At 56.8% G+C, this 23,344-nt stretch overlaps 2 protein-coding genes across 3 annotated transcripts; both read left to right on the plus strand.

Moving 5' to 3' along the window:
• The first annotated feature begins 16 nt into the window (after nucleotides 1–16).
• On the plus strand, nucleotides 17–3,288 carry RRAD (RRAD, Ras related glycolysis inhibitor and calcium channel regulator). Its single transcript, XM_007198071.3, has 5 exons — nucleotides 17–168; nucleotides 386–770; nucleotides 1,438–1,511; nucleotides 1,636–1,840; nucleotides 2,633–3,288. The coding sequence occupies exons 2-5, from the start codon at nucleotides 401–403 to the stop codon at nucleotides 2,908–2,910; spliced, it is 927 nt and encodes a 308-aa protein (XP_007198133.1). The 5' UTR covers nucleotides 17–168; nucleotides 386–400; the 3' UTR covers nucleotides 2,911–3,288.
• A 4,211-nt stretch (nucleotides 3,289–7,499) lies between these two features.
• On the plus strand, nucleotides 7,500–16,894 carry CDH16 (cadherin 16). 2 transcript variants are annotated; one of them, XM_007198067.3, is made up of 18 exons: nucleotides 7,501–7,638; nucleotides 8,540–8,597; nucleotides 8,870–8,953; nucleotides 9,381–9,536; nucleotides 9,607–9,745; nucleotides 10,106–10,264; nucleotides 11,071–11,267; nucleotides 11,903–12,025; nucleotides 12,220–12,370; nucleotides 12,598–12,825; nucleotides 12,908–12,984; nucleotides 13,059–13,247; nucleotides 13,349–13,590; nucleotides 14,145–14,278; nucleotides 14,791–15,033; nucleotides 15,164–15,271; nucleotides 15,603–15,719; nucleotides 16,511–16,894. In XM_007198067.3, exons 2-18 carry the CDS (start codon nucleotides 8,553–8,555, stop codon nucleotides 16,606–16,608), a joined length of 2,490 nt encoding a protein of 829 aa, XP_007198129.1. In that variant the 5' UTR covers nucleotides 7,501–7,638; nucleotides 8,540–8,552; the 3' UTR covers nucleotides 16,609–16,894. The 2 variants fall into 2 exon arrangements, with proteins under 2 accessions (XP_028018656.1, XP_007198129.1); XM_028162855.2 differs by lacking the exon at nucleotides 15,164–15,271 and having other exon boundaries at nucleotides 7,500–7,638.
• The last annotated feature ends 6,450 nt before the right edge of the window (nucleotides 16,895–23,344 follow it).

The raw sequence follows: 23,344 nt of genomic DNA on the forward strand, positions 1-23,344 counted from the left end.
GCGGCGGGGGCGGGCAGAGGCTTAAATAGGCGGCTCTGGAGCCCGGACCCAGTGCGGACCGAGAAGGCAGCGGCTGCGACAGCGTCGAGTGTCCGAGCCTGGGTCTGCGAGTGGATTGTATGCGAGCCCGGGACCTACCTAGTCCTGACCGTGTCCGTGTGTGAGTGGGTGAGTGTCCTGGCAGAGCGGGGTGGGGGTGGTCTCACCGTCTGGGATGAACGAGTCAGGAGGATGGGTCACAAGTCAGGGCGCAAGGACCTTCTGCGGCATGTCCCGGGCCCCGAGCATCTTTCTTGACCCGTGGTCGGGCAGGCGGGTCCCGGGTCCAGCTTCCCACTCCATCTCCACCGCGGCTCACGCGGCCATCTGGATTCCCGTTCCCCAGACGGCGTCCGACGCGATGACTCTGAACGGCGGCGGCAGCGGAGCGGGCGGGAGCCGCGGTGGGGGCCGCGAGCGCGAGCGCCGTCGGGGCAGCACACCCTGGGGCCCGGCGCCCCCGCTGCACCGCCGAAGCATGCCTGTGGACGAGCGCGACCTGCAGGCGGCGCTGACTCCGGGAGCTCTGACAACGGCCGAGTCCGGGACGGGGGCCCAGGGTCCGAGGCTGGACTGGCCCGAGGGCTCCTCCGACTCGCTCAGCTCAGGAGGCAGCGATTCAGACGAGAGCGTTTACAAGGTGCTGCTGCTGGGGGCGCCTGGCGTCGGCAAGAGTGCTCTGGCGCGCATCTTCGGTGGTATAGAGGACGGGCCTGAAGCAGAGGCCGCAGGTGAGGGGCTGGGAGGGACTGTTCAAGGGCGGGGCGAGCACAGGGTTAGGACTGGGATTTACAGGACTGGGGACCAGGATTAAAAGCAGCAGATAACAACGGGATTCTGAAGGCACTTTGAGAATCTGCTTCTACCTACCCCTTTCACAGATGGGGAAACTAAGGGAGAAGGTACCCCAGCCCTTAGTAGGAAAAGAAGTGCTTAGAGTAGAAGGCCCAGGGCATACGATTAATTACTCTGTAGTCTGGGGGCAGGATATCCCTCCCTGCCAGGACTGGCAAGAACCCAGCCAGAGGGAGTTTCTAGGAGAGGAGTCCTAGGTAACCAAGGTCCCCAGGGGATGTCTGTTCTAACTCAGGCCACTGTGGTCAGAACCACCCTGGGTCTCAGGCAACAGGAGGGCAGGGAGCACAGGAGTGGCTACCCAGGACATTGCTAGCTTGGCGAAGGGGTGCCTAGGTGGGGGCCAGGCACACCATGCCCTCCAACCCCCCATTTCTCAGCCCTGTCACTTCTGTTGCTACATAGCAGCCATCAGTGGAGGAGAAGGTTAGGAGGGCTCTGGGGAGGAGTTGAAGGGTGTGGCCAGAACAGGAAAACTGGTGTATTGGAGGAGGGGGGCTCTTGCCAGCCAGCAGGTAACCCGACTACTGGTCTCCTGCCTAGGGCACACGTATGATCGCTCCATCATGGTGGATGGAGAAGAGGCAGCGCTCATGGTCTATGACATTTGGGAGCAGGTAAGATGCAGGCTGAGACCAGGGCAGGGTGGGAGGGGTGAGCTGGGGGTAGGGACCTGCCGGGAGTGACAGCCTTGTAGCTGGGGCGTGAGGACTATTGGGTAAATGTGTCTGTGTTCCCTAGGATGGGGGCCGCTGGCTACCTGGCCACTGCATGGCCATGGGAGATGCATACGTCATCGTGTATTCAGTGACAGACAAGGACAGCTTTGAGAAGGCCTCAGAGCTTCGGGTCCAGCTGCGGAGGGCGCGGCAGACAGACGACGTGCCCATCATCCTAGTGGGCAACAAGAGCGACCTGGTGCGCTCTCGTGAGGTCTCCTTGGATGGTGAGCAGGGAGTGGGTCAGAAAGGGAGGGAGATCCTGGCTGGGCTGTGGTCCACTCAGTCTTGACTCAGCTCGAGTCCCTGGGGATCATCAGTGGCTAAAAATGTTTAGGAAGAAAACTCAGGGAGAGGGGGGAGAGCTTCTGCCCTCCCACAGGACTCCCAAAGACCTGAGTGCTGGGGAAAGGACCAAATGAGCTAGGGGAGGTGAAGGCTGCTGGGTGCTGAGCTGGGCCACCTCAGAGCCCTCCTTTTCTGTCCTCTTTGTCCCTGGCCTGGCATATGAGGGGTGAGGAGAGTACAGGGAATCAGGCCAGGAGTTCAGAGCCTGGATTCCAGGCCAGGGCCAGTCTCAGCGTAGTCTTGCCCTTGGGGAGCAGCCCCCTCTTGGGCTCAGCAGACCTGAGCCCCGCAGAGGAACCAGCCGTGACTTGGCGATGTCCCCCCTATTCTACCCATCATTCATCATGATTTAACATCAAGCCATAAAACACCAAGCTGTTCAACAAAGTTTTCATTTTGTTGACAACTACAGCACCTCCATTTAAATATCAAACTTCAAATTATTTCAATAAACGAGTCTCCTTTTGTGGGCCTTTGTGAGCTCCTTAAACGTGGGCACGCTCTGCCAGTTGGGTGACCCAGTGATGCCTGGGCCCCTCTGTACAGGACCTGGGGTCGTTGTGTTTCTGGGGAAGACCCAGGGATGTGGTAGCTGCCATGGGGTGGCCAGGGTTTTGAGTGGGCCACCCACCCTTTGTTTATTGACGTGTGCCTGTCCCCACCCACACCAGAGGGCCGGGCCTGTGCCGTCGTCTTCGACTGCAAGTTTATTGAGACGTCGGCTGCGCTGCACCACAATGTCCAGGCGCTGTTTGAGGGTGTCGTGCGCCAGATACGCCTGCGCAGGGACAGCAAAGAGGCCAACGCACGTCGGCAAGCGGGTTCTCGGCGGCGAGAGAGCCTTGGCAAGAAGGCGAAGCGCTTCCTGGGCCGCATCGTCGCTCGAAACAGCCGCAAGATGGCCTTGCGTGCCAAGTCCAAGTCCTGCCACGACCTCTCCGTGCTCTAGGCCCTGGGGCACTCACTGTATTGTGCAGACAGATGGGCAGATTGGTGGGCTGGCCCAGCCAACTGCCCAAGGTGCCCCAGGGCTGGCTCAGACTCTGGGTATCCCCCACCTCATGGTCATGGACAGAGAGACAGTGCTGCCCAGGGAGGTGGCTCCCAGTGGCCGTCAAGGGCTGGGCCCACAGAGATGCCTGTGCAGGCCCATGTGCGTCCCAAGCAGCAGCCTGAGCCCAGCCTGTGGAGCAGGCCTATGGGTGGGGAGAGGACTCTGCCTTTCTCTACACATGTGGTGTGCATGCCCTGGAGGGAGGCTGTTCAGTGCAGTGGCTATTTGTTTACATGCAGATTTTTGTAATAAAGACTATTTCCTGATAGGTCAGGGCTGTTGAATCTGTGTTTCCTTTGATTCGGGGGCTGCAGGAGCAGGAAGGGTTCCTGAAGTTGAGGAACCTACAAGGCTGGTTCCTGAAGATGCCCCACCCTAGTGTGTGGCCTTGACTATTCTAATGTTTGGGCCCAGATATAGCCAGCTGGGTCAGAGGGGCAGGTGTGGGTGGGGGCCTGGTTGGGGAGTCCAAGCAGCAGGAAGAGACATGAATCCCACCCAGCCTGTTATCCAGATTCTTCTGAGCTGGAGCCTGGCATTGCCTAGCTGATCAAAGGCTCAGTTACCCCACTGTATGTAAGGGAAATTGAGGCTGCCCAAGGGACCACGTCCTGCCCCAGGTGTCATGGCCAAACAAGAACCCTGGGTCTGGCTCCTGGGTGGGTGTCTCTGCCCTGCTCCCTCCTGAGGGGCTGGAAATCTGCTGAGGTGGAGTGGCTGTGGAAGACTTCTGAGACTCCCTGGCTGGAGAAGGAGGCAGCTGGTTTGTTAAGGCTGGGATGAGGAAGGCACATTCAGGCGGACTTGAGTCCGCATGTCTCCCCACCTCCCAGCTGAGGCTGGGCTACTGGGAAGGGGGTGGGAGGGGGAGGACAGGGAGGGTTCACTGTTCTCCCCACTGTGAGTGGCCAGGCCAGAGGACCCCATGCTCAGCATTGGCTAATGTGGGAGCAGGTCCCTGGAGCCCTCCTTGCCTGGAAGGAGAGGCCTTGCATTTGCGCATAAATGTGTGCACGTTCACTAACAGCTGGAGGTGTGCATCTCCCCACCACCCACTCCTGGGAAGGGGAGCCTTCTGGGCATAGGTGCCTGCTAGGAGTTTGCCCGCATCATTTCAGGAGGGAGCATCCCCATTCAGCAATGGCAGACAGGGGACAGAAGCACTTGCCCGAGGCCACACGGGCAGAAGTGGCTGAGTGGGGACTGGTATACAAGTCTGCCTACCTTGGGAGACCAGAAGCAGCCTGGGGCAAGGCTGGGGACAGTTTCTGAGAAGGTTCCAGGCCAGGGTCCATACATTTCTTTTTTTATTAAAAAAATTTTTTTTTAATACAGCAGTTTCTTATTAGTTATCTATTTTATACATATTAGTGTATATATGTCAATCCCAATCTCCCAATTCATCCCAACACCTTCCGCACCCCTGCTTTCCCCCTTGGTGTCTATACGTTTGTTCTCTACATCTGGGTCTCTATTTCTGCCTTGCAAACGTGTTCATCTGTACCATTTTTCTAGATTCCACATACATGCGTTAATATATGATACTTGTTTTTCTCTTTCTGACTTACTTCACTCTGTATGACAGTCTCTAGGTCCATCCACATCTCTACAAATGACCCAGTTTCGTTCCTTTTTATGGCTGAGTAATATTCCATTGTATATATGTACCACATCTTCTTTATCCATTCGTCTGTCGATGGGCATTTAGGTTGCTTCCATGACCTGGCTATTGTAAATAGTGCTGCAATGAACATTGGGGTACATGTGTCTTTTTTTTTTTTTTGATTAATTTATTTATTTTTGGCTGTGGTGGGTCTTCGTTTCTGTGTGAGGGCTTTCTCTAGTTGCGGCAAGCGGGGGCCACTCTTCATTGCGGTGTGCGGGCCTCTCACTATCGTGGCCTCTCTTGTTGTGTAGCACAGGCTCCAGACGCGCAGGCTCAGTAATTGTGGCTCACAGGCCCAGTTGCTCTGCGACATGTGGGATCTTCCCAGACCAGGGCTCAAACCCATGTCCCCTGCATTAGCAAGCAGATTCTCAACCACTGCGCCACCAGGGAAGCCCTACATGTGTCTTTTTGAATTATGGTTTTCTCTGGGTATATGCCCAGTAGTGGGATTGCTGGGTCATATGGTAATTCTATTTTTAGTTTTTTAAGGAACCTCCATACTGTTCTCCATAGTGGCTGTATCAATTGACATTCCCACCAACCGTGCAAGAGGGTTCCCTTTTCTCCACATCCTCTCCAGCATTTGCTGTTTATAGGTTTTCTGATGGTGCCCATTCTAGCCGGTGTGAGGTGATACCTCATTGCAGTTTTGCATTTCTCTAATAATTAGTGATGTTGAGCAGCTTTTCATGTGCCTCTTGGCCATCTGTATGTCTTCTTTGGACAAATGTCTATTTAGGTCTTCTGCCCATTTTTTGATTGGGTTGTTTGTTTTTTTAATATTGAGCTGCATGAGCTGTTTATATATTTTGGAGAGTAATCCTTTGTTGATTCGTTTGCAAATATTTTCTCCCATTCTGAGGGTTGTCTTTTCGTCTCGTTTATAGTTTCCTTTGCTTTGCAAAAGCTTTTAAGTTTCATTAGGTCCCATATGTTTATTTTTGTTTTTATTTCCATTACTCTAGGAGGTGGGTCAAAAAAGATCTTGCTGTGATTTATGTCAAAGAGTGTTCTATGTTTTCTTCTAAGAGTTTTATAGTGTCGGGTCTTACATTTAGGTCTTTAATCCATTTTGAGTTTATTTTTGTGTATGGTGTTAGGGAGTGTTCTAATTTCATTCTTTTACATGTAGCTGTCCTGTTTTCCCAGCACCACTTATTGAAGAGACCATCCATTTCTTCATTAGTCAATTGTTTCACTCCACAGACTCCTGGGAACCCTCAAAACCTGGTTAGAACTCTGATTGCAGTTTTGCAATAGCAGAAGGAGGTTTGAGGGCTGTTCCTCAGGTGTGAGATCCCTGTGACTAACCACGTGCTAACTAACCCACACGCCCCCTAGGGCACTGTTAACTGCTCAGAGCTGCTGCCGCTCCCCACTCCCAATCCCAGCATACTTCGAGGCATGTGGCAGGCATGGTTTTCTCAGAGTAGGTGAAGGTTCTGAGGCCTGAAAAAGAGTACAGACCTTCCTAGCTCTGCCACTGATTGGCTGTTGACACTGGGCAAGCCACTCAACCTCTCTGTGCCTCAGTGTGTGACATGGGGATGATGCCTTCTTCAGAATGGAGTGGGTGGAATAATGAAGGTATGTGCTTAGAGCAGTGCCAGGCACATAGTAGGAGCTTAACGCATGTGGGACCCCTTCAATATCTGCATGCTGCGCCGCTCCAGGCTGGGGTGCCCAAGTGACACTGAGGCAGGCACTCAGCTTGTGACAGACAAAGCTGGGGTGAGCTGAGGAGTCCTGATCCAGCCTTCCGGCCTGAGAGAATCTAACCAGATATGCAGTGGGAAGGACTTGGGGGAAACCATGGGAGAGACTGGAGACCAGGGTCCCTGACCTTTCCTACCCTCCCCCCATCATCCCAGACTCCCAGGCCCAGAAGCTTCTCCTGACTCTACTTGGCTGCCCTCACTGGGGGCAGGGCCCCTGGTCAGCCCTGCAATTCCCTCAAGGTCACCTGAGCTGGCTCAGTCTTTTCTCTCCTTCTCAGAGGCACAAGACAGTACATTTTCCCAGCCCTGTCGGTGTCCAGGGGCTAGTGTGAGCACTTAGGGAGGCTCAGGGGGTCTCACAGGCTGCTGTCCCCCCACCCCACCCCCTGGTCCCACTGGTGGGTGGTGTGGAGCCCTAAGTATCCAGTTCAGGTAATGCACTACTCCCCTATCCTGCACGTGCCACCTCTAGCTCCTTATCTTAGTTCCACAAGCCAGTTGGGAGCTGCCAGGGCCGGGCAAGGGCCAGATCATTACTGGGTCCCTGATTCTTGCTCTGGAGGGCCTCCCAGTCTGATGGAAGAGACAGCCAATGACAACCTGGTGTCCTCTCTGTGTTGATAGAGATAGCACTTGTCATGGGGGCGTGGGTGGGGGCCAGATATTCCTGCAGGAGAACGCTGAACAAGCCTGGGAGCCCAGGGAAGAGTTCCTGGGAGAGGGGGATATTTGAGCTGAGAACTGAAGCCAGAGCAAGTGCTTAGCAGACAGATGAAGAAGAGGTGGGAAGGGCATTCCAGACAAAAGGAACAGAGTGGGCCAAGGCAGAGCAGCAGATGCTGGTGCACAGGGGGAGAAGTGGGAGCGATTCTGGAGCCACGGAAAAAAAAGCTGTGTCCAAACCCAGAGCGCTGAGAAGTATCCACTGGGCCGTGTAGGGGTGGGACAAGTGCCAGGTCGATGATCTCCCCACCCCCTGGGGCCGGCGGTCATGGATGCTGAGCAGCCCCCAGCTTTCCAAAGTCAATGAGTAACTTGGGGGGCTGGGCAGGGCCAGGCCTGCTGCTGTGGGCCCAGTGGTGTTTTCCACTCCTGAGCGAGCATGGCTGGCCCGCCTACCTGCTCAAGTGTCCGCCCTGCCCTGTTCCACCCGGTCTGGCCTGGCCAGCACTCCCTGTAGAAAGAGTTCTCTCACCTGGCGGCTGGACCAAGGAAGCCAACCTCAGGCACCGGCGGGTGAGGGTCTGGGAGTGGAGGGTGGGCAGGGCTGAGGCTGGTGTTGGTGGTGGGGGAAGGAGAAACACTGCCCTGTCGTCCAGGGAAGAATTCCCGGGAGTGGCTGGCGTGGCTGTCTGTGCTCTGTGCGCCCAGCTCCGCGCTAAGTGCTGGAAAATGCTGAGACGAGGGCAGGGCTCCTGCCCCGCGGGGACTCCCCCATGGCTGAAGGATGGCAGTGGGCGGTAGAACAGTCCTGCAGACCCTGAACCACGAGTCCTCTGTTCCAGGAGGAGTTCTCCTGTGGTCAAGTCTTCTGTGACCTTGGTCAGCCTCTGCCCTTCAGGCCTGCAACGTGAGGCGATCACAGGAAGTGGCCCTCAGAGTCGTCAGGGTCTTTCGAGCTTCAAACTTTTGTGACTTGGGGTGCTTCTGGGAAATGACCACTTTGGGATCTACGAGCTGGGGAGGCCATGGGGGGAAGGACACAAAGGTCTGGAGGTGAAACTCCCATGGAGACCCTTGTGGGCACAAGAATGAAGAAATGCAGGGCAGCTGGGCCTGGGGGTCTTGATGGGCCTGGCCAAGGAGCTGGACACTACCCTGCAGGCAATGGGGAGCGGCAGGCCCTTAAAAGGGGAGGAAGAGGAGGCCAGTCTGTCGTGAGGTCTCTCTGGCTATGTGTATGCAGTGGGCTCTGGCAGGGGACAAGAGCGGGGGCAGTGTCCAAGTGGGTGGGAGGGGGAGGGGCAGCTCTGAGAGTTGCTGGTCCAGCTGAACAAGGAGGGACCGTTGTACCCCATGGGGCCTGGGCAAGCCATGGCCCCGGGGCTGAGGGGGAATGAGGGGAGGAATACTTTCTAGAGAGAGGAACCCTCTTGCCCACCAATCTGGGCTGGATCCTTACTGCCATGTCCCTCAGGCCCATCCTGACCATGGTCCCTGCCTGGCTGTGTCTGCTTTGCCTCTTCATCCCCCAGGTGAGTTGGGTCCTGCTCCTCACCCTCAGATCCTGGCTTTGGTTGGTACTCTACCTGGACCAGTGGCACTGACTATGGATGGTAGTGTTTGGGGGATGGTGATGAGAGCTGGCTACAGGCCTGTTGTGGGGTCAGGAGGTCAAAGGCCAGGGGGTGGATGGGCTAAGGTATGGCCAGGCCCAGGGAAGGGGCAGAATTCCCCTTCCCTGTCAGGTTCCGGCACCCACGGCAGGAAGGTACAGCTTGCTGACGTGGTGAGAATCCTCCCACAGGCTTTCCCCGGGGCCCAGCCTGCAGAGGTGTATGTGGACGTCCCGGAAAACTACGGTGGAAATTTCCCTTTGTACTTGACCAAGGTGAGCCTGAGAGCTGCATGGGCTGCCCTCCCCCCAAGTCCTGCTTCCCCTACCTCCAGCACTCCTTTCTCTTTCTTGCTCTGGCTTTCTTTCAACCCTGCTTTCTAGAGAGTATGTGGTATAGCGTGAATGACTAATAAGATTTTAATCCCAGAAGAAAGTAGAGCTTTAAGTTTAAGGATGAAGTGATGGAGGGGGGGTTTCAAGCTTTAGAAAGTAGGGCACGGAGCATAGGGAGCATCAGGCACAGAGGAAAGAGCTCTGGCTTTGAACTTCCACCCTGTTCCTTACTGGCTTTGTGACCTCAGGCAAGTGCCAACCCTCTCTAAGCCTCAGTTTCCCCACATATAAAATGGGGCCATAGGATGGAGGGGGCATCCTCCAGGCCCGGCCCCCACTCCCTTCACCTCTGTTCTCTCCTCGCCAGCTACCGCTGCCCCGTAAGGAGACTGAGGGCCAGATTGTTCTGTCAGGAGACTCAGGCGTGGCAGCTGAGGGCCCCTTTGCTGTGGATCCAGAGTCTGGCTTCCTGCTGGTGACCAGGGCCCTGGACCGGGAGGAACAGGCAGAGTACCAGCTACAGGTACGACTGGACCAAGGGTAGGAGAAAGCCACCAAGGCAAGGTGGGACACTGACTACCCTTCCCTGCCAGGTCACCCTGGAGACAGAGGATGGACGTGTCTTGTGGGGCCCGCAGCATGTGCTTGTGCATGTGAAGGATGAGAATGACCAGGTGCCCCATTTCTCCCAGGCCATCTACAAAGTTCAGCTGAGCCAGGGCACCAGGCCTGGTGAGTGCCCAAAGCAGCCAGCTCACAGCAAGGTCAGGTGGCCACTGATGGGAGAACAGAGAGTAAAGAGATGGCCATAGAGTTGGCATAGGGACAGGGCAGTCAGGGTCCAAGTCACCCCCTCCCATTTCTGTCCCATCCTGCACCCACCCCCACCACACTGAGGGTCCACAGGTGAGTTCCATCTACTCTTGGCCTCAGTTTGCTCATCTATGAAGTGGGGTGAAGAGCCATGGCTCACCTTCAGAATCCTGATATGATGATGAATACAGAAGGAAGACCCAGGGAGAGATAAAGGAAGCTTGGCAGACTCTCCCCACCCTTTCATCCCTAATGGTGAATCCTCTCCACACACACCAGGTGTCCCCTTCTTCTTCCTTGAGGCTTCAGACGGGGATGCTCCAGGCACAGCCAACTCGGATCTTCGATTCCACATCCTGAACCAGGCCCCATCCCAGCCTTCCGCAGATATGTTCCAGCTGGAGCCTCAGCTGGGGGCTCTGGCTCTCAGCCCTGAGGGTGAGCCTGAGCTGGGTGTGAAGAGGGGGGAGGGTTGGGGAAAGCTGGGGAAGGTTGCATCTGAGCTGTAGGATGGGTTGGAGCTTGAGAGATAAAGCAGGAGGAAAATGTATTCCAGCTGGAGAGAGCAGCAAGGCAAAAACATGGGGGGAGGCAGGACCATACATGGAGAGTTAAGGAATGGTGTGGATGGAAGTGCCTCAACCCTACATTCTGCAGACTTGGGCCTAAGAGACAAGGATAGGAGAGACCTGAGGGGTTGTGGCCCAGGACACTGCTGGGAGACCTTGGGACTGATGGCAGGAGAGACCTGGACCTGGGAGTTCAGACCAGAGGCACAGGTTTGGGAAGGAAAGAAAAGCCAGTCACACACCCACTCAGCCAGCCACCCATTCATCCATCTACCACGCAAACATACATACAGTCCATCTATCCAACCATCCATCCACATGCCCAAATCCCCAGCTTTCTACCCTCTCAAACCCCCATCTCTCAAACCCCCATCCATCCACCTAGTCAACTGTCCATTTATCCAACCGGTCATTCACTCATCTACCTATCCACCCGTTTACCGCCCCCCATCCTGGTCATCCACCTATCCAGTCCATCAACCATTCATTGTGTGGACAGATGTGGAAGTGATTTTGCAAACCGTCAAGTCCTGGTTGGATGCTCACAATGGTGCTAAAGGTCCCTCTCATCCATTGGCCAAGAGAGTATCCTGAACACCTGACATATGCTTGGCTTTGTGTTTGGTACCAGGATGCCCTGGCCCCCTGCTCAGCTGACCACCCTGCCCCTTTTAGGGAGCACCAGCCTAGATCAGGCTCTGGAGGGGCCATACCAGCTGTTGGTACAGGTCAAGGACATGGGTGACCAGGCCTCGGGCCACCAGGCCACAGCCACCATAGATGTCTCCATAGTAGAAAACACCTGGGTGCCCCTAGATCCTGTCCACCTGGCAGAGAATCTCCAAGTTCCATACCCACACCACGTTGCCCAGGTGAGTAAGTGGCTGTTAGCAGCTGAAATAACCCCATGGATGGTGCAGCTGGGCCTGAGTCTCGTGCAGATTTGGGGGTGGGTGGGTCTGGGGCTCAACTTGACCCCTGTTCCTCCCCTACCTATGCTCCTCCCTCCACTGTCCCCATCAGTTCTCAAGATGGAGTGAGCGTATAAGGCCCTGGGACCAGGCCCTTAGCTCCTCACCTGCTATCCTCTGGCAGGCGTGGCTCTGCGCTCTGACTTCCTGAGCTGACCCCAGGCTTCCTCAGCAGAACAGCTGCCACGTCCTTGCTGCCATGGGGATTGTCACCCAGGCCAGGAATGTCTCAGGCTCCTCGAGGAATGCCCTGGGGTCAGGCCCAGCCTGAGAGGGCAGAGAATAAAACAACCTGGTCATTCAGGCACTTTGGGCAAGATCCAGGCTTGGACCAGGGCAAGGCCACCGTGGAGTTGTCACAAGTGCCCCGAAAGAAAAGGACCCTACCTGGACTCCAGAGAGGGCAGCAAATTGCCTGGGGTCACAAAACAGTTGGGGCCCAGGCTCCCTACCCAGGAACAGTTGGAATATAAGGGCTGACATGGGCTATTCCTGCCCCTCGTCCTGGAGGCCTTCATTCTGTGTCCCCCTCCCAGGTACATTGGAGTGGGGGGGATGTACATTATCACCTGGAGAGCCAGCCCCTTGGACCCTTTGATGTGGACAAGGAGGGGAAACTATACGTGACCAGGGAGCTGGACCGAGAAGCCCAGGCTGAGGTGAGGTGAGGGGGAAGCCAGGAGGACAGGCTGAGGGGTGCTTGGTCCCCGTCCAGTGGGCTTCTGGGGGTGTCACATCCCCCACAGGCACTGAGGCAGAAGAGCTGGAGCTGGCCACCAGAAGGGAACCCAGACCCAGGCCAGGCTGGAGCTGCCCCTGGTCTTCATCTGAAGCCCTCCACTGCCCACTATAGTACCTGCTCCAGGTGCGGGCTCAGAATACCCGCGGTGAGGACTACGCCGAAACTCTGGAGCTGCATGTGGTGGTGATGGATGAGAATGACAACATGCCTGTCTGCCCCCCACGAGGCCCCGCGATCAGCATTCCTGAGCTCAGCCCCCCAGGTGGGCTATGGGCCTTGTCAGGGGGGTGGGGGAGGGGTGAAGTCCTTGTGAACTATCCCATCTTGCTCTCCTCTGGGATGGAAACAGCCTCAGGTCCCTATATCTATGTCTCACCCCAACACACACACACACACACACGCACACACACACACACACAAAGAAGAGTGGGTGAGGTAAGGCCTCGAGGCCTGGCTGTGGTCCCATCCATGTGGGTGCTGTCTTTGCAGGTACCAAGGTGGCTAAGCTTTTGGTAGAGGATGCAGATGCCCCCGGTTCCCCCAATTCCCACATTGTGTATCGGCTGCTGAGCCCTGAGCCCGAGGAGGGGGCAGAGGGGAGAGCTTTCGAGCTGGATTCCACCTCGGGCAGTGTGACACTGGGGGCTGCCCCCCTCCAAGCTGGCCAGAACATCTTGCTTCAGGTGCTGGTCACTGACCTGGGAGGAGCAGAGGGCGGTAAGTGCCCTGAAGGTGACCAGGGTTCCCTGACCCCTCTGTTCCCACTCTGGCCTCCCCAACATGCCCTCCCCTGCCTCAGGCCTCAGCAGCACCTGTGAGATTGCAGTCACGATCACGGACATCAATGACCATGCCCCTGAGTTCACCACTTCCCAGGTAAGCAGGAACAGGGGAGGACACCTTGAGAAGGTGCTAACGGGGGGGCTCACGGCCCCTCCCCATCCCTCCAGATTGAGCCCCTAAGCCTCCCTGAGGACACAGAGCCTGGGACTCTGGTGACCACACTCATGGCCACTGACGCTGACCTTGAGCCTGCCTTCCGCCTCATGGACTTTGCCATTGAGGCAGGGGATGTGGAGGGAAGCTTCGGCCTGGATTGGGAGCCAGACTCTGGTCGTGTCCAGCTGCGACTCCTCAAGGTAAGGGGCTAGGGGTGGGGGATTGGCGCACACGTACACACATTCATGCAGAGGGTGCCAAGCCGTGGCCCACACAGTGACCCGGGCCCCACTGGTTCCAGAACCTCAGCTATGAGGCAGCTCCAAGTCACAAGTTGGTGGTGGTGGTGCGGAGCGTGGCAGAGCCGGTGGGGCCAGACCCAGGCCCTGGAGCCACAGTCACCGTGACTGTGCTGGTGGAAAGGGTGGTGCCACCCCCTCAGTTGGACCAGGAGAGCTACGAGGCCAGTGTCCCAGTCAGCACCCCCGCTGGCTCCCTCCTGCTGACCGTCCGGCCCTCACACCCCATGAGCAGTCCCCTCAGGTGAGCCAGAAGCCCAGCCCCTTAGCTGGGCTGGACCACCCCTGCTTCCTCGGGATGATCCCAGGGCCTCAGAGGGAACTCACATTATCTACAGCCTGCAATGTTCCTCAAACCATGGCTAATGTGAAGGCTGTGACTCCTGGCAGGGATCGGGGCTGGACGGAGAGGGGTGTTTGGACCCCTTGAGAGCTCAGATGTTGCTTCCCCGTACTGTCCTGCACCAGGCCCTCTTCCAGCCGCCCACCCAGACTGCAGCACTGGGTGCTGTTCCCAGGCTCTGGCTCTATCCGGCCCCTTTGTGGGCTGACCTGGGAATAGTGGAATTGAGTCAGGACCCCCAGGCTCTGAGAGTCCCTCCCTCAGCCACAGTATCTGTGGTTTAAGCCCTGCCCCGCAACGAGTCCCTTAAGCTGGAGAGACATCACGGGCACTGCTGCTGCCCTCAAGTCACAAAGGGCATGTGGAACTTGGGCAGATCACATGACCCAGAAGGTTTCTGGGCAAGACCCCATATGTGGTCCCTGCCTCCCTGCCCCATCTTCTTTGGCCCTCAGGTTCTCCCTGGTCAACGATTCAGAGGGCTGGCTCTGCATTGAGGAGGTCTCCGGGGAGGTGCACATAGCCCGGCCCCTGCAGGGCGCCCAGCCTGGGGACATGTACACAGTGCTCGTGGAGGCCCAGGATGCAGGTATGGCCAGGCTGTGGTGGGGGCCTCTGGGAAGGTGGGAAAACCTAAGACAGACAGACAGATAGGCAGGGCCAAGCTTCCTCCCCAGCGCCCTTGCTGGCATGAGGAGCTGGCCCAAGGGCGGGCACGTCAGGAAGGCAGCTTTCAGCTCTGAGCTGGGCTGTCCGGTGACAGGGGTGAGCAGGGGTGAGCTCATCTGTAGTCAGGGCATTTCCACATTGTTGGGCCCTGGCACCAGGGGCCAGGGTGGGGTGGGGGGACAGTGAGAACCAGCTTGGCATCCAGAACGGCACAGAAAGGCCTGGCAGCTGTTTGGATAGTGAAGGGGGTGAAGTGCATTGTGAGGAAGAGAGAGGGGATGGAGAGGAGGGGGTCGAGGGGAGGGAAGGGGCACGGAAGGGGACTCACAGGGTGAGACTGATGGGCTGTGGGGAAGGGGACCAGGCCAGGGACTCTGAATTCACCCCACCCCCAGATGGGCCCAGGCCAGCTCAGCACTACCTCCTCTACAGATGAGCCAACGCTGAGCACCTCTGCGACCCTCGTGATCCACTTCCTGAAGGCCCCTTCTGCCCCAACCCCGACTCTGGCTCCTGTGCCCTCCCGACACCTCTGCACACCCCGCCAGGACCGTGGCGTGGTTGTCGGTGGACCCAGAGGGGACCCTGACCTGGCCGGCGGACACGGTCCCTACAGCTTTGCCCTTGGTCCCAACCCCACGGCGCAGCGGGATTGGCGCCTCCGGGCTCTCAATGGTGTGTAGTGGGGGAAGCAGGGAGGCTGTGGCCAAGGTGGGGAGTGGGTGGCGCTTGGAAGTGAGATGCCGTGGGGCTGGGCCTTGGGGAGCGGGCTAGTGACTCTGATCGCTGCTTATGGTCCCCACAGGGTCCCACGCCTACCTCACCCTGGGCCTGCACTGGGTGGAGCCACGCGAACACGTAGTCCCCATAGTTGTCAGCCACCATGACCTGGTGTGGCAGATCCAGGTCCGAGGTGAGGCTGGACTGGGGTGCAGCCAAGGTCAGGGGCCTGTAGTTCCTGAGGGAACCCCTGGAATGCAGGGGGAGGAGCTGGGCAACACGTCTACGGGCTCATAAGGACAGCATATGCCTGTGCACACCTGCATATGTGTGGCTGGGCGCACAGACTGCAGTGCACACAGGCACGTGCACAGAGGAGCTTGCATCCCCCTGCCACACCCACGAACACAGCATATGCACCAAAACCCACATACTGGCCAGCTGGGCTGGGCTGGGCTGAGGGCTCTGAGGAGCTGGGGAGCCCACCCCCACTGCTCTTACCTTCCTCCCCTGCCTCTCCCCAGTGATCGTGTGTCGCTGCAATGTGGAGGGGCAGTGCATGCGCAAGGTGGGCCGCATGAAGGGCATGCCCACGAAGCTGTCAGCGGTGGGCATCCTCGTGGGCACCCTGATAGCAATAGGTAACGGAGGTTGGGCTCCTGTGTGGGGAGGGCAATGGTGGCTGGAGCCTCAGCCTCCGGATAAACAGTGCCCCGTCCCATGGTGTCCCCACAGGGATGGAGAAGGAGCCCCCCAACTCTTCTAGTCATTATGCTGTTGCCTCCTGTTATCATAGTCAAGATCATCCTCATTGATAACAGCATTTACTGTTACTGCTACGCATTAACTGCGTATCAGGCCTTATGCCAAGCATAGGATTATTGCGTTGAATCCTCCCTACAACCCTGTGGTGCTGGCATTTCCCCATTTTCCAGATGAGGTCACTGATGCTCAGAGAGGTTAAGTGATTTGTCTGAGGTTACACAGCCAGGGTGTGGCAGAGCCCAGCTCTTTCCAGCCTAACTCTTTCAGTCCAAGCCTCCCTCTCTATCCCCTTTGTTTCTTTAGCCCCCTAAATTTTTTTCTGGCTGGTTTTCTTTGCTGGTTCTAGCACATTGCTACAGTGTGCCTTTCTCTCAGAGGTCCATGGGAACAACTCACTGGCTCCCAGATGATCCCCACCCAAACTGTTCCCCAGAGAAAGGGACCTTGGAGGCTGGGGTGTTCTGGGCCTGGTGAGGGCTGAGCAGGCCAAGCAGTCAGGCTCCTTCAGGCACCAGAACCACAGAGTCATACCCAGCCCAGCCTTGGGGATGCTGTCTAGGAAACTTTGCTTCCTTATTAAATCAATACCAATAGCAAGGAGTCCCTAGTGATAGACAAGTCCTATGGCCCTTTCGGAGGGCTGATCTATCCCTCTCCGGCCCCTCAGGCATCTTCCTCATCCTCATCTTCACCCACTTGACCCTGGCGAGGAAGAAGGACCTAGATCAGCCAGTAGACAGTGTGCCCCTGAAGGCGGCGGTTTAAATGGTCCAGGCAGCCCCTGCTGGGAACTTGGCCTCTGGCTCCATCTGAATCCACTGGGAGATGGCCCAGCACTCCAGATCCACGAGGGCCAGGACAGGGCAGAAGCCCCTTCACCTGCCCTAGGGTGGAGGCAACATCACCAGACATATCTGCAGAGCCTGCACACTGACTAAATGGGCTGCCCATGGGAGCACTTCAAATGGCTCATGTTTGTCCAATAATAAAGCCTCGGAGAACTGGGCATGGGTCCTAAAGGACTGTGGGCCCATGTCCAGGTGTCCATGTGCGTGTGTGCAGTATTCATGTCTACCTGCCCTTTCGTCTCTTCCGCATCTCCTGCTGCACAGAAAGGGTGTGGGGGCTTGAGGGATGAGCCTGGGGTCCCCTGCGGGGAAAGACACAGGGGCATCATATGGGCTCTTGGTGAGATCTTGAGGCTAGAGCAAGGTGGGTCATTTCTGTGGGCATTTGGAGACCACTGGCTGCAGGCCCTGCATGGGTTAACTGTCCAGGTGATGGTTGAGGAGGGTGTCCCTGAGAGTGTCATTTCTGTGTTTGCCTGGATATCATCTTTGCTCTGGGGGGTGCACCTTGTGAGTCCATGTCCTGTACTCATGTGTGAGCATACTCGTGTCCCTGTATATGGGTCACCTGCACACAGGGGTGGGCAGAGGTCCCTCAGTCTCAGGAGGGGTCTGGGTAGGAATCGTGAGGGCCTGGGTAGGAATCGTCAGGGCCCCATGGGGCTGGAACAGGAGAGGTGAGGCTGGGGATCGGTCTCTCTGTCCCCATGCTGGCCCCAAGGCACCTCTGGGTTTTACACACAGGCTGGTGAGTGCATGGGGAGTCTGCAAAAAGAGAAGGGGGAATTATTCAGATGGACACCACTGGGGTGGAATAGGAACCCTCGTGGCTCACCCTGCCCCTGCCCCAGGTGAACCCCTTCCCCTGGCCGAAGATTAAGCCATGGCCCTGGTGCTAAGCCCTGACCACATCTCCAGACTGACCTCTAATCCCTGACCCTTGACTGACCCCAGACACATGCTGATCCTCCATGCCTTCATCCCAACGGTCTCTGGGGAGCCGGGGTGGGACTTGTTGTCCCAGGCACCCTGAGCTGATGACGGTAAATCACGGGGAAGGGAGAAAAACAACCTCACTGGGGCCCAGGCCCTATTTTTAGGAGATAATCTCTTCACTCCTGGCAGATTCTGTGGGATGGAGGCCAAGCCCAGCCAAGAGAGACGGGGCAGGCATCCTGGCTGGCCTGGGGGAGCGTGGGAAACTCAGCCTGGATCCCCAGCCCAGGGAGAGACCCTGAGGCTGATCCCAGCCGCTCTCGGCCCAGGTCCCCTCTCCCCACCCACACCCCCATCCGCCACGGGAGGCTCTGCTGACTACTGTGGTCCAAGCAGAGCTTCCTGCCCCTCTCCTAGGATCCTCTGCTTGGCCTGTACCCACTCAGAAGTCTTCAGGGTGCAAAGTTCTTCGAAAGCAGATCTCATCTAATCTTTCCGTCAACCTACGAGGGCAGGCTTATTGGCCCCATTTTCCAGTGAAGGATCTTGAAGGTCAGGGAGATTAAGGGCTGCAGCTGGGAGTCTTAGAAGCGGGGCACAAGGTGAGACTGTCTGGTCAAGGTTTATCTTACCTCTCCAGCAGTGTCCACAGCCTTCAGCTGGGCTCTGCTCCCACGAGATCCCCCAGAAGGGCCTTAGAGATCACCCAGGCCAGCAACTTCTAATCAAGTTGGAAAAGTGAATTACAAAGAGGTGGGGAGACCATCCCAAGTTCATCCAGCCAGTGGGATGCAGCACCTGAGCTGGAACCCTGGAATCACCTGCTTTCTGGGTCCTTGTTCTAGATGGATAGATAGGCTGATAGGTGGGTGAGTGGATGCATGGATGGATGGGTGGGTTGGTGGATGATGGATGGGTAGATGGGTAGATGGATGGATAGGTGGGGGGGGGGGGTAAGTGGATGGATGTATGGATTGGTAAGCAGGTAGGTGGAACCCCAGCAAAGGAAAGGATGGATGACAGGATACCAGGGCATATTAAGGCATCTGTCCCAATTTGAGGGTTCCTTTCTTAAGCCTCCAGACCTCAAAATACTTTCTGCTTGTGGGGCTGACAACAGGGTCCATAATCCCCAGTTTTCCTGAGCATTTGTGGACATAAGCCTCTCCTGCAATCCGCAGCCCCTTCTATAGAGGAAAGTGAGGGTCATAGAGGGGCGTGGCTTCTCCTGGGTCTCAGAGGGAGAGAAACAAGAAGCTGGTGCTTGTTTGTGGGCTTGGCGGTAGGTCAGCAAGTGCTTGTTCAGATTCGCGCTAGTGAGGCGGGCCTCACTCTGCAGGTGGCGGGGCCTGGACCCTGCGAGGGCAAAGTGGGGGATAACTGGTGGCTCGGTGTTGGCAGAAGAACACGTGATTCATGCTCTGCCTCATCCTTGCTGTGTGTTCCCAGGTGAGTCTCTTTACCTCTCTGAGCCTCGGTTTACTTGTTGATAAAATGGGCCCGGCTCAGATGGAGTTGTTGAGAGGACTACGCGAGATAATCCCCCTAAAGTGTGTAGCACAATGCCAGGCACACAGCAGGAGCTCAGTCAACATGGCTTTCCCTGGTCCATGGACTGTGGGGAGGACTTACCTCAGATGCCTATAGCCACAGGCTCTCACACACTCCCCATGGGCCCCGTCGGCCCAGGCCTTTGCAGGGTGGAGTGTGGAGAGGGGCCCCAACTCCAGCTCTCACACGGCCCTGGACAAGACATCTGCCTCCAGCCTTGGCTCCTTGCCAGCTCCAAGGCTCTCTCTGGGTGACGATGAGGGTTCTCATGGGGTTCAGACTGGTCTGGAGGCTCCCCCAGTGGGGACCTCATGGTCTCCCTCTCCCAGACTCCTTCCAGAGGCACAGGGCCAGATCAAAGGGACCCAGCGCTGAGGATTGGGAGGCGGGCTTGGAAAGAATGTAAACATGAGGATATTTTTAAACTTTTTCCAGCTCCAGAGATTAGGGCTCTTGAAGCAAGAGGCCCAGAGGTCAGTCTGGCCCTTGCTCACAAAGGAAGAAACAGTCTTGGGACCTCAGAGACCCCCACCCCACTCACATCCACCAATACCCCTCCTAAGACTCTAGCTTGGGCCTCAAGGCAGGAGTTCTTCCTCTGACCTCACCTCCAGACGTCCTGCTGCTGCGGGGTAACGTGTTTCTAATGAGGGGGCCTCGGGGACATGTGAGGACCCAAAGGGTTGAGGGGTTTTGGGGGCCTACCTGAGAGCTAGTGCTAAGAGACTGAGCCTGGAGACCCCATGGCAGCCCTGTCACTCCATCAGGTGTGCGTGTGTGCCTGTGTGCACACGCATGTGTCTATGGGTGTGTAAGTGTGCGTTAATCTCTAATCTGCGTGATGTAAGCATGCGAGGAACCCATCCCAGCCCCTTCCTTCTTCCCCCTCCCTAGCAACCCTGGCCCCTTCCCCCTGGGACTCCTTGGGTCAGTGGGGGACATGGGGGGGCGGGCAGGAAGTAAGCTTGAGGGCCAAGGAGAAGAGAACAGGGAAGATGAGGAGAGCAAGCGTGCTGGGAGGGGTGAGGAGGCTGGGGGAGGAGCTGGGTCCGGGTCTGAGCCATGCAGTGAGTCAGGCTGTGAGAGCTTCAGGGACCACTGATCTGGGGACTGGAGAACTAAGCCTCATCTCCCTTAATTACCCCCAGGTGTCACAGTGACTCAGGCACTTAGATGCAAGCCTCCTTAGATCTCCCTGCTTCAGATGTCGTGGTGACGCTCATCCTGGGTTCCATGACAACAGCCTCTTCCCTCAGAGTGATGCAGCCACCCTTGCACACCCATGTGACGCAGTGGAGCACACACAGGAGTGTCACAGGGAGACTCATAGAGGGGACTCAGTCACAACATGTGCCATATCCCAGGGACTCCCATACTCTTACCCCATCCACGTCCCCACTGACCAGGAAGTCAAAGGGTCAGAGTTCACATGGGCACTCAGGAGACGCCAGGCAGCAGGTAGAAGGACAACAAGGGCCCCTAGCATGTGGAGAGGCCTTGCTGGCCATTTTCCATGCTTCAGGGGGCTGCTGTGCTACCTTACCCTGCTTAGCGGCCCAGAGAGGGACAGTGTCCGGCTCCAGGTCACACAGCTCGTCAGTGGAGGACAGGGCTCAGGCCCCAGGCCAGGATCCACAAGGCAGTGTGCTTCCCTCCATGTCCCTTCCACTGAGGCAGCAGGGGAAGAGGATGAGGCTTGGTGCTTTATCATAAGGTGTGGTGGGACTTAAGGACAATGGGTGGGAGGTGGCAAATGAGTCTGATGGGAAGAGGGACCTGGAGACTTGTCCTCAATCTGAGGGCCAGAGCTGCCTGCCTGAAGCTGTTGCTGTGTTGTCCCTGTGTACATGCCCACTCAGCAGGGCTGTTGCTATTCTTACCCACTTGGTGGTGGCAGCAGGGTCAGAGATAGTGGCTAGGTGGGAGCAAGTCATGAGCACCAGTCCCTTATCGGACACGTTCCCTGGAAACTTGGCAGGGGCTGCCAGGCTCTGGGAGCCTGGGCAGGGCAGGTGAGGTGGTCACAGGGACAGGGTGGGGGATGGGCTCACTCGGAACAAGGCCCTGTGCCAGTTCAGCTGTCTCTCCTACAGCTAGGCAAGTTCCCATCAGAACTGGCCAGGGGTTTCCAGTGGAATTTCTTCCCATGTGGTCATTAAGACCCTCAAGTCATCCTTAGCTTCCTACCCAGTCCACCCCAGAATGGACCACCTCTGAGCTTTCAATGCCCGAGAAGGTAAGGTGTTGGTTTCCCCAGCGAGGCTATAGGCAGGGGCCACATTTACAGGGAGAGCACTGTACTGTGAGCCACAGGGGCCCAGGCTGACCGCTGTCCTGCCCACTTTCTAGCTGTGTGACCTTGGGTAAGTCACTTCCCTTCTCTGAGCTTCTGTTTCCTTACCATTTCCGGGGCTGTTGTAGGGATGACAAAGTCCAACAGTCAGGAAGGTGGACTGAGGGCTGCAAATACGTGTGTGTCTCTGCGCACGGCCAGGATGGGGAGAGGGAGACACGTGGGTTCCCCACCTTGGAGACTCCCGCCCCATGGATTTTCCATTGGCACGTCGGCACCCTCTCCCCAAAATAGTCCCTACGAGCCGTATGCGACAGAGCCCAGACTGAGGGGACTTTTTTTAGCTGCCCTTTGATTGTCAGCTCTCGAGCAGCCGCTATTTTGAGCCCCAACGCCTGAAGGAGTAGGGCCAAGTGAGGGCTGGGGTCAGCTCAGTGGGTCTGGCTGGCTCCCCGAAGGCATCCCCGAGGGGCCCAGCCATGCCCTCTCAGGCCCAGCACTGCTGGCAAGGAGAGCACAGCATCCCCTGTGTATTGGGCCTGAGGGCTCAGTAGTCCACCTCCAGGGAAGCTGCAGACCTGGCAAAAACCATCCTCATTTATGGCGCTCACCCCACAGGCCACTGGCCATGGCCCCCAAGAGAAGAGCACGTTGTGGGGATTAACTGAGATAACACAAGCAAAACCCTTACTTAGCACAGGGGCTGACACATAATTGGCCCTCAAAAAATGGGAATAGCTAGTATTATTATTGTCATCACAGCTACAGTCGTTCTTGGTTTTGTTGTTACAGTAACATTTTTATCAGGTTTCCTTCTAGTCTTTTTTCTGTGCATTTATCTTATGTCACTGAGTTCAGGTCACAAAACTCCTCCCCCCTCCACACACTTGATTTCAGCAGAAAGGAGCCCTTAAGTCTGCTGGGGTACCTCTCTCTGCATCTCTGGGCCCCACTCCCAGGGATCACCCCTCTATAAATAGCCTTTGGGGTCCATGACCCCTAAGACTGTACTTGACCTTCCAGAGTGTCTGTGGTATGCCCGCAGCTTCTGTCATCTCCTCAAATGTCTGCCCCATAGGATTCCAGGGCTCCAGAATCTGAAAGTTGAGTTTAGGAGCTGGTTTCCCAGATGGCCCCTGCACCTGGATTCTAGAACTCTCTGGCTAACACCTAAGGAAATGGGGCTTGTTTCCACAGATAGATGTGAGAAAGAATTTTCTGGCTGTTCAGGTGCATAAGATTAAGCAATGGATCATGAGGACAAATGATCCATTTGTCAGTTTCCTAGTCTTTGTCTGGGTCGGGGGAGGGTGTGGGCTGCCAGGAAGAAAGGATGGGGGTAGGAAGCCTGATTCTGGAATGTGGCTGAGCCAGGCCTCCGCCTTCCCCACTGGGATCATTTCCCAGCAGGGAGCAAGGTCAGCTGGGACTGGGGAGTCATATGTTTTATCCTCACCCCAAGGGGTTACTGCACAAGGTGAGACTTCCTTGTTACCCGAAGGACAAAAATAGATCCCAGGTGATGGTCAGTGATCCATGCCCAGAACCACCAAGGTTACTCTGAGAGTGGCAGCACAGGGCCAGCCTAGGCTCGGTCAAGTGGGACTGAGCTGGAAGTGGCATCGTCAGCCTGCAGGCCGTCCCTGCCATTTTGGGAATCCTGAATGGGGTGGGGGGACTGGAGCCATAAGCAGGCCGACCCTCAATAGGTGGGCCTAGATAGAATTCTGACTTGGCCATGTGACCTTGGGCAAGCCACTTGGTATCTCCCAGCATCGGCTTCCTCGTCAAACGATGGGGACCTTGATCCCTGCTTCTCAGGGTGGTTGAGAGAACCCTGTGAAGCTGACAGATGGTGCTCAATAAATGCATG

Source organism: Balaenoptera acutorostrata, chromosome 19, assembly GCF_949987535.1.
Source record: "Balaenoptera acutorostrata chromosome 19, mBalAcu1.1, whole genome shotgun sequence".
Taxonomy (NCBI): domain Eukaryota; kingdom Metazoa; phylum Chordata; class Mammalia; order Artiodactyla; family Balaenopteridae; genus Balaenoptera; species Balaenoptera acutorostrata.

Coding starts and splice junctions, on each gene's coding strand:
- RRAD (XM_007198071.3), top strand. CDS start 401: ATGACTCTGAACGGCGGCGGCAGCGGAGCGGGCGGGAGCCGCGGTGGG. Junction 1,512..1,635: donor TCTATGACATTTGGGAGCAG/GTAAGATGCAGG, acceptor TGTGTTCCCTAG/GATGGGGGCCGCTGGCTACC. Junction 1,841..2,632: donor TCGTGAGGTCTCCTTGGATG/GTGAGCAGGGAG, acceptor CACCCACACCAG/AGGGCCGGGCCTGTGCCGTC.
- CDH16 (XM_007198067.3), top strand. CDS start 8,553: ATGGTCCCTGCCTGGCTGTGTCTGCTTTGCCTCTTCATCCCCCAG. Junction 8,954..9,380: donor TCCCTTTGTACTTGACCAAG/GTGAGCCTGAGA, acceptor TCTCCTCGCCAG/CTACCGCTGCCCCGTAAGGA. Junction 11,268..11,902: donor ACCCACACCACGTTGCCCAG/GTGAGTAAGTGG, acceptor TCCCCCTCCCAG/GTACATTGGAGTGGGGGGGA.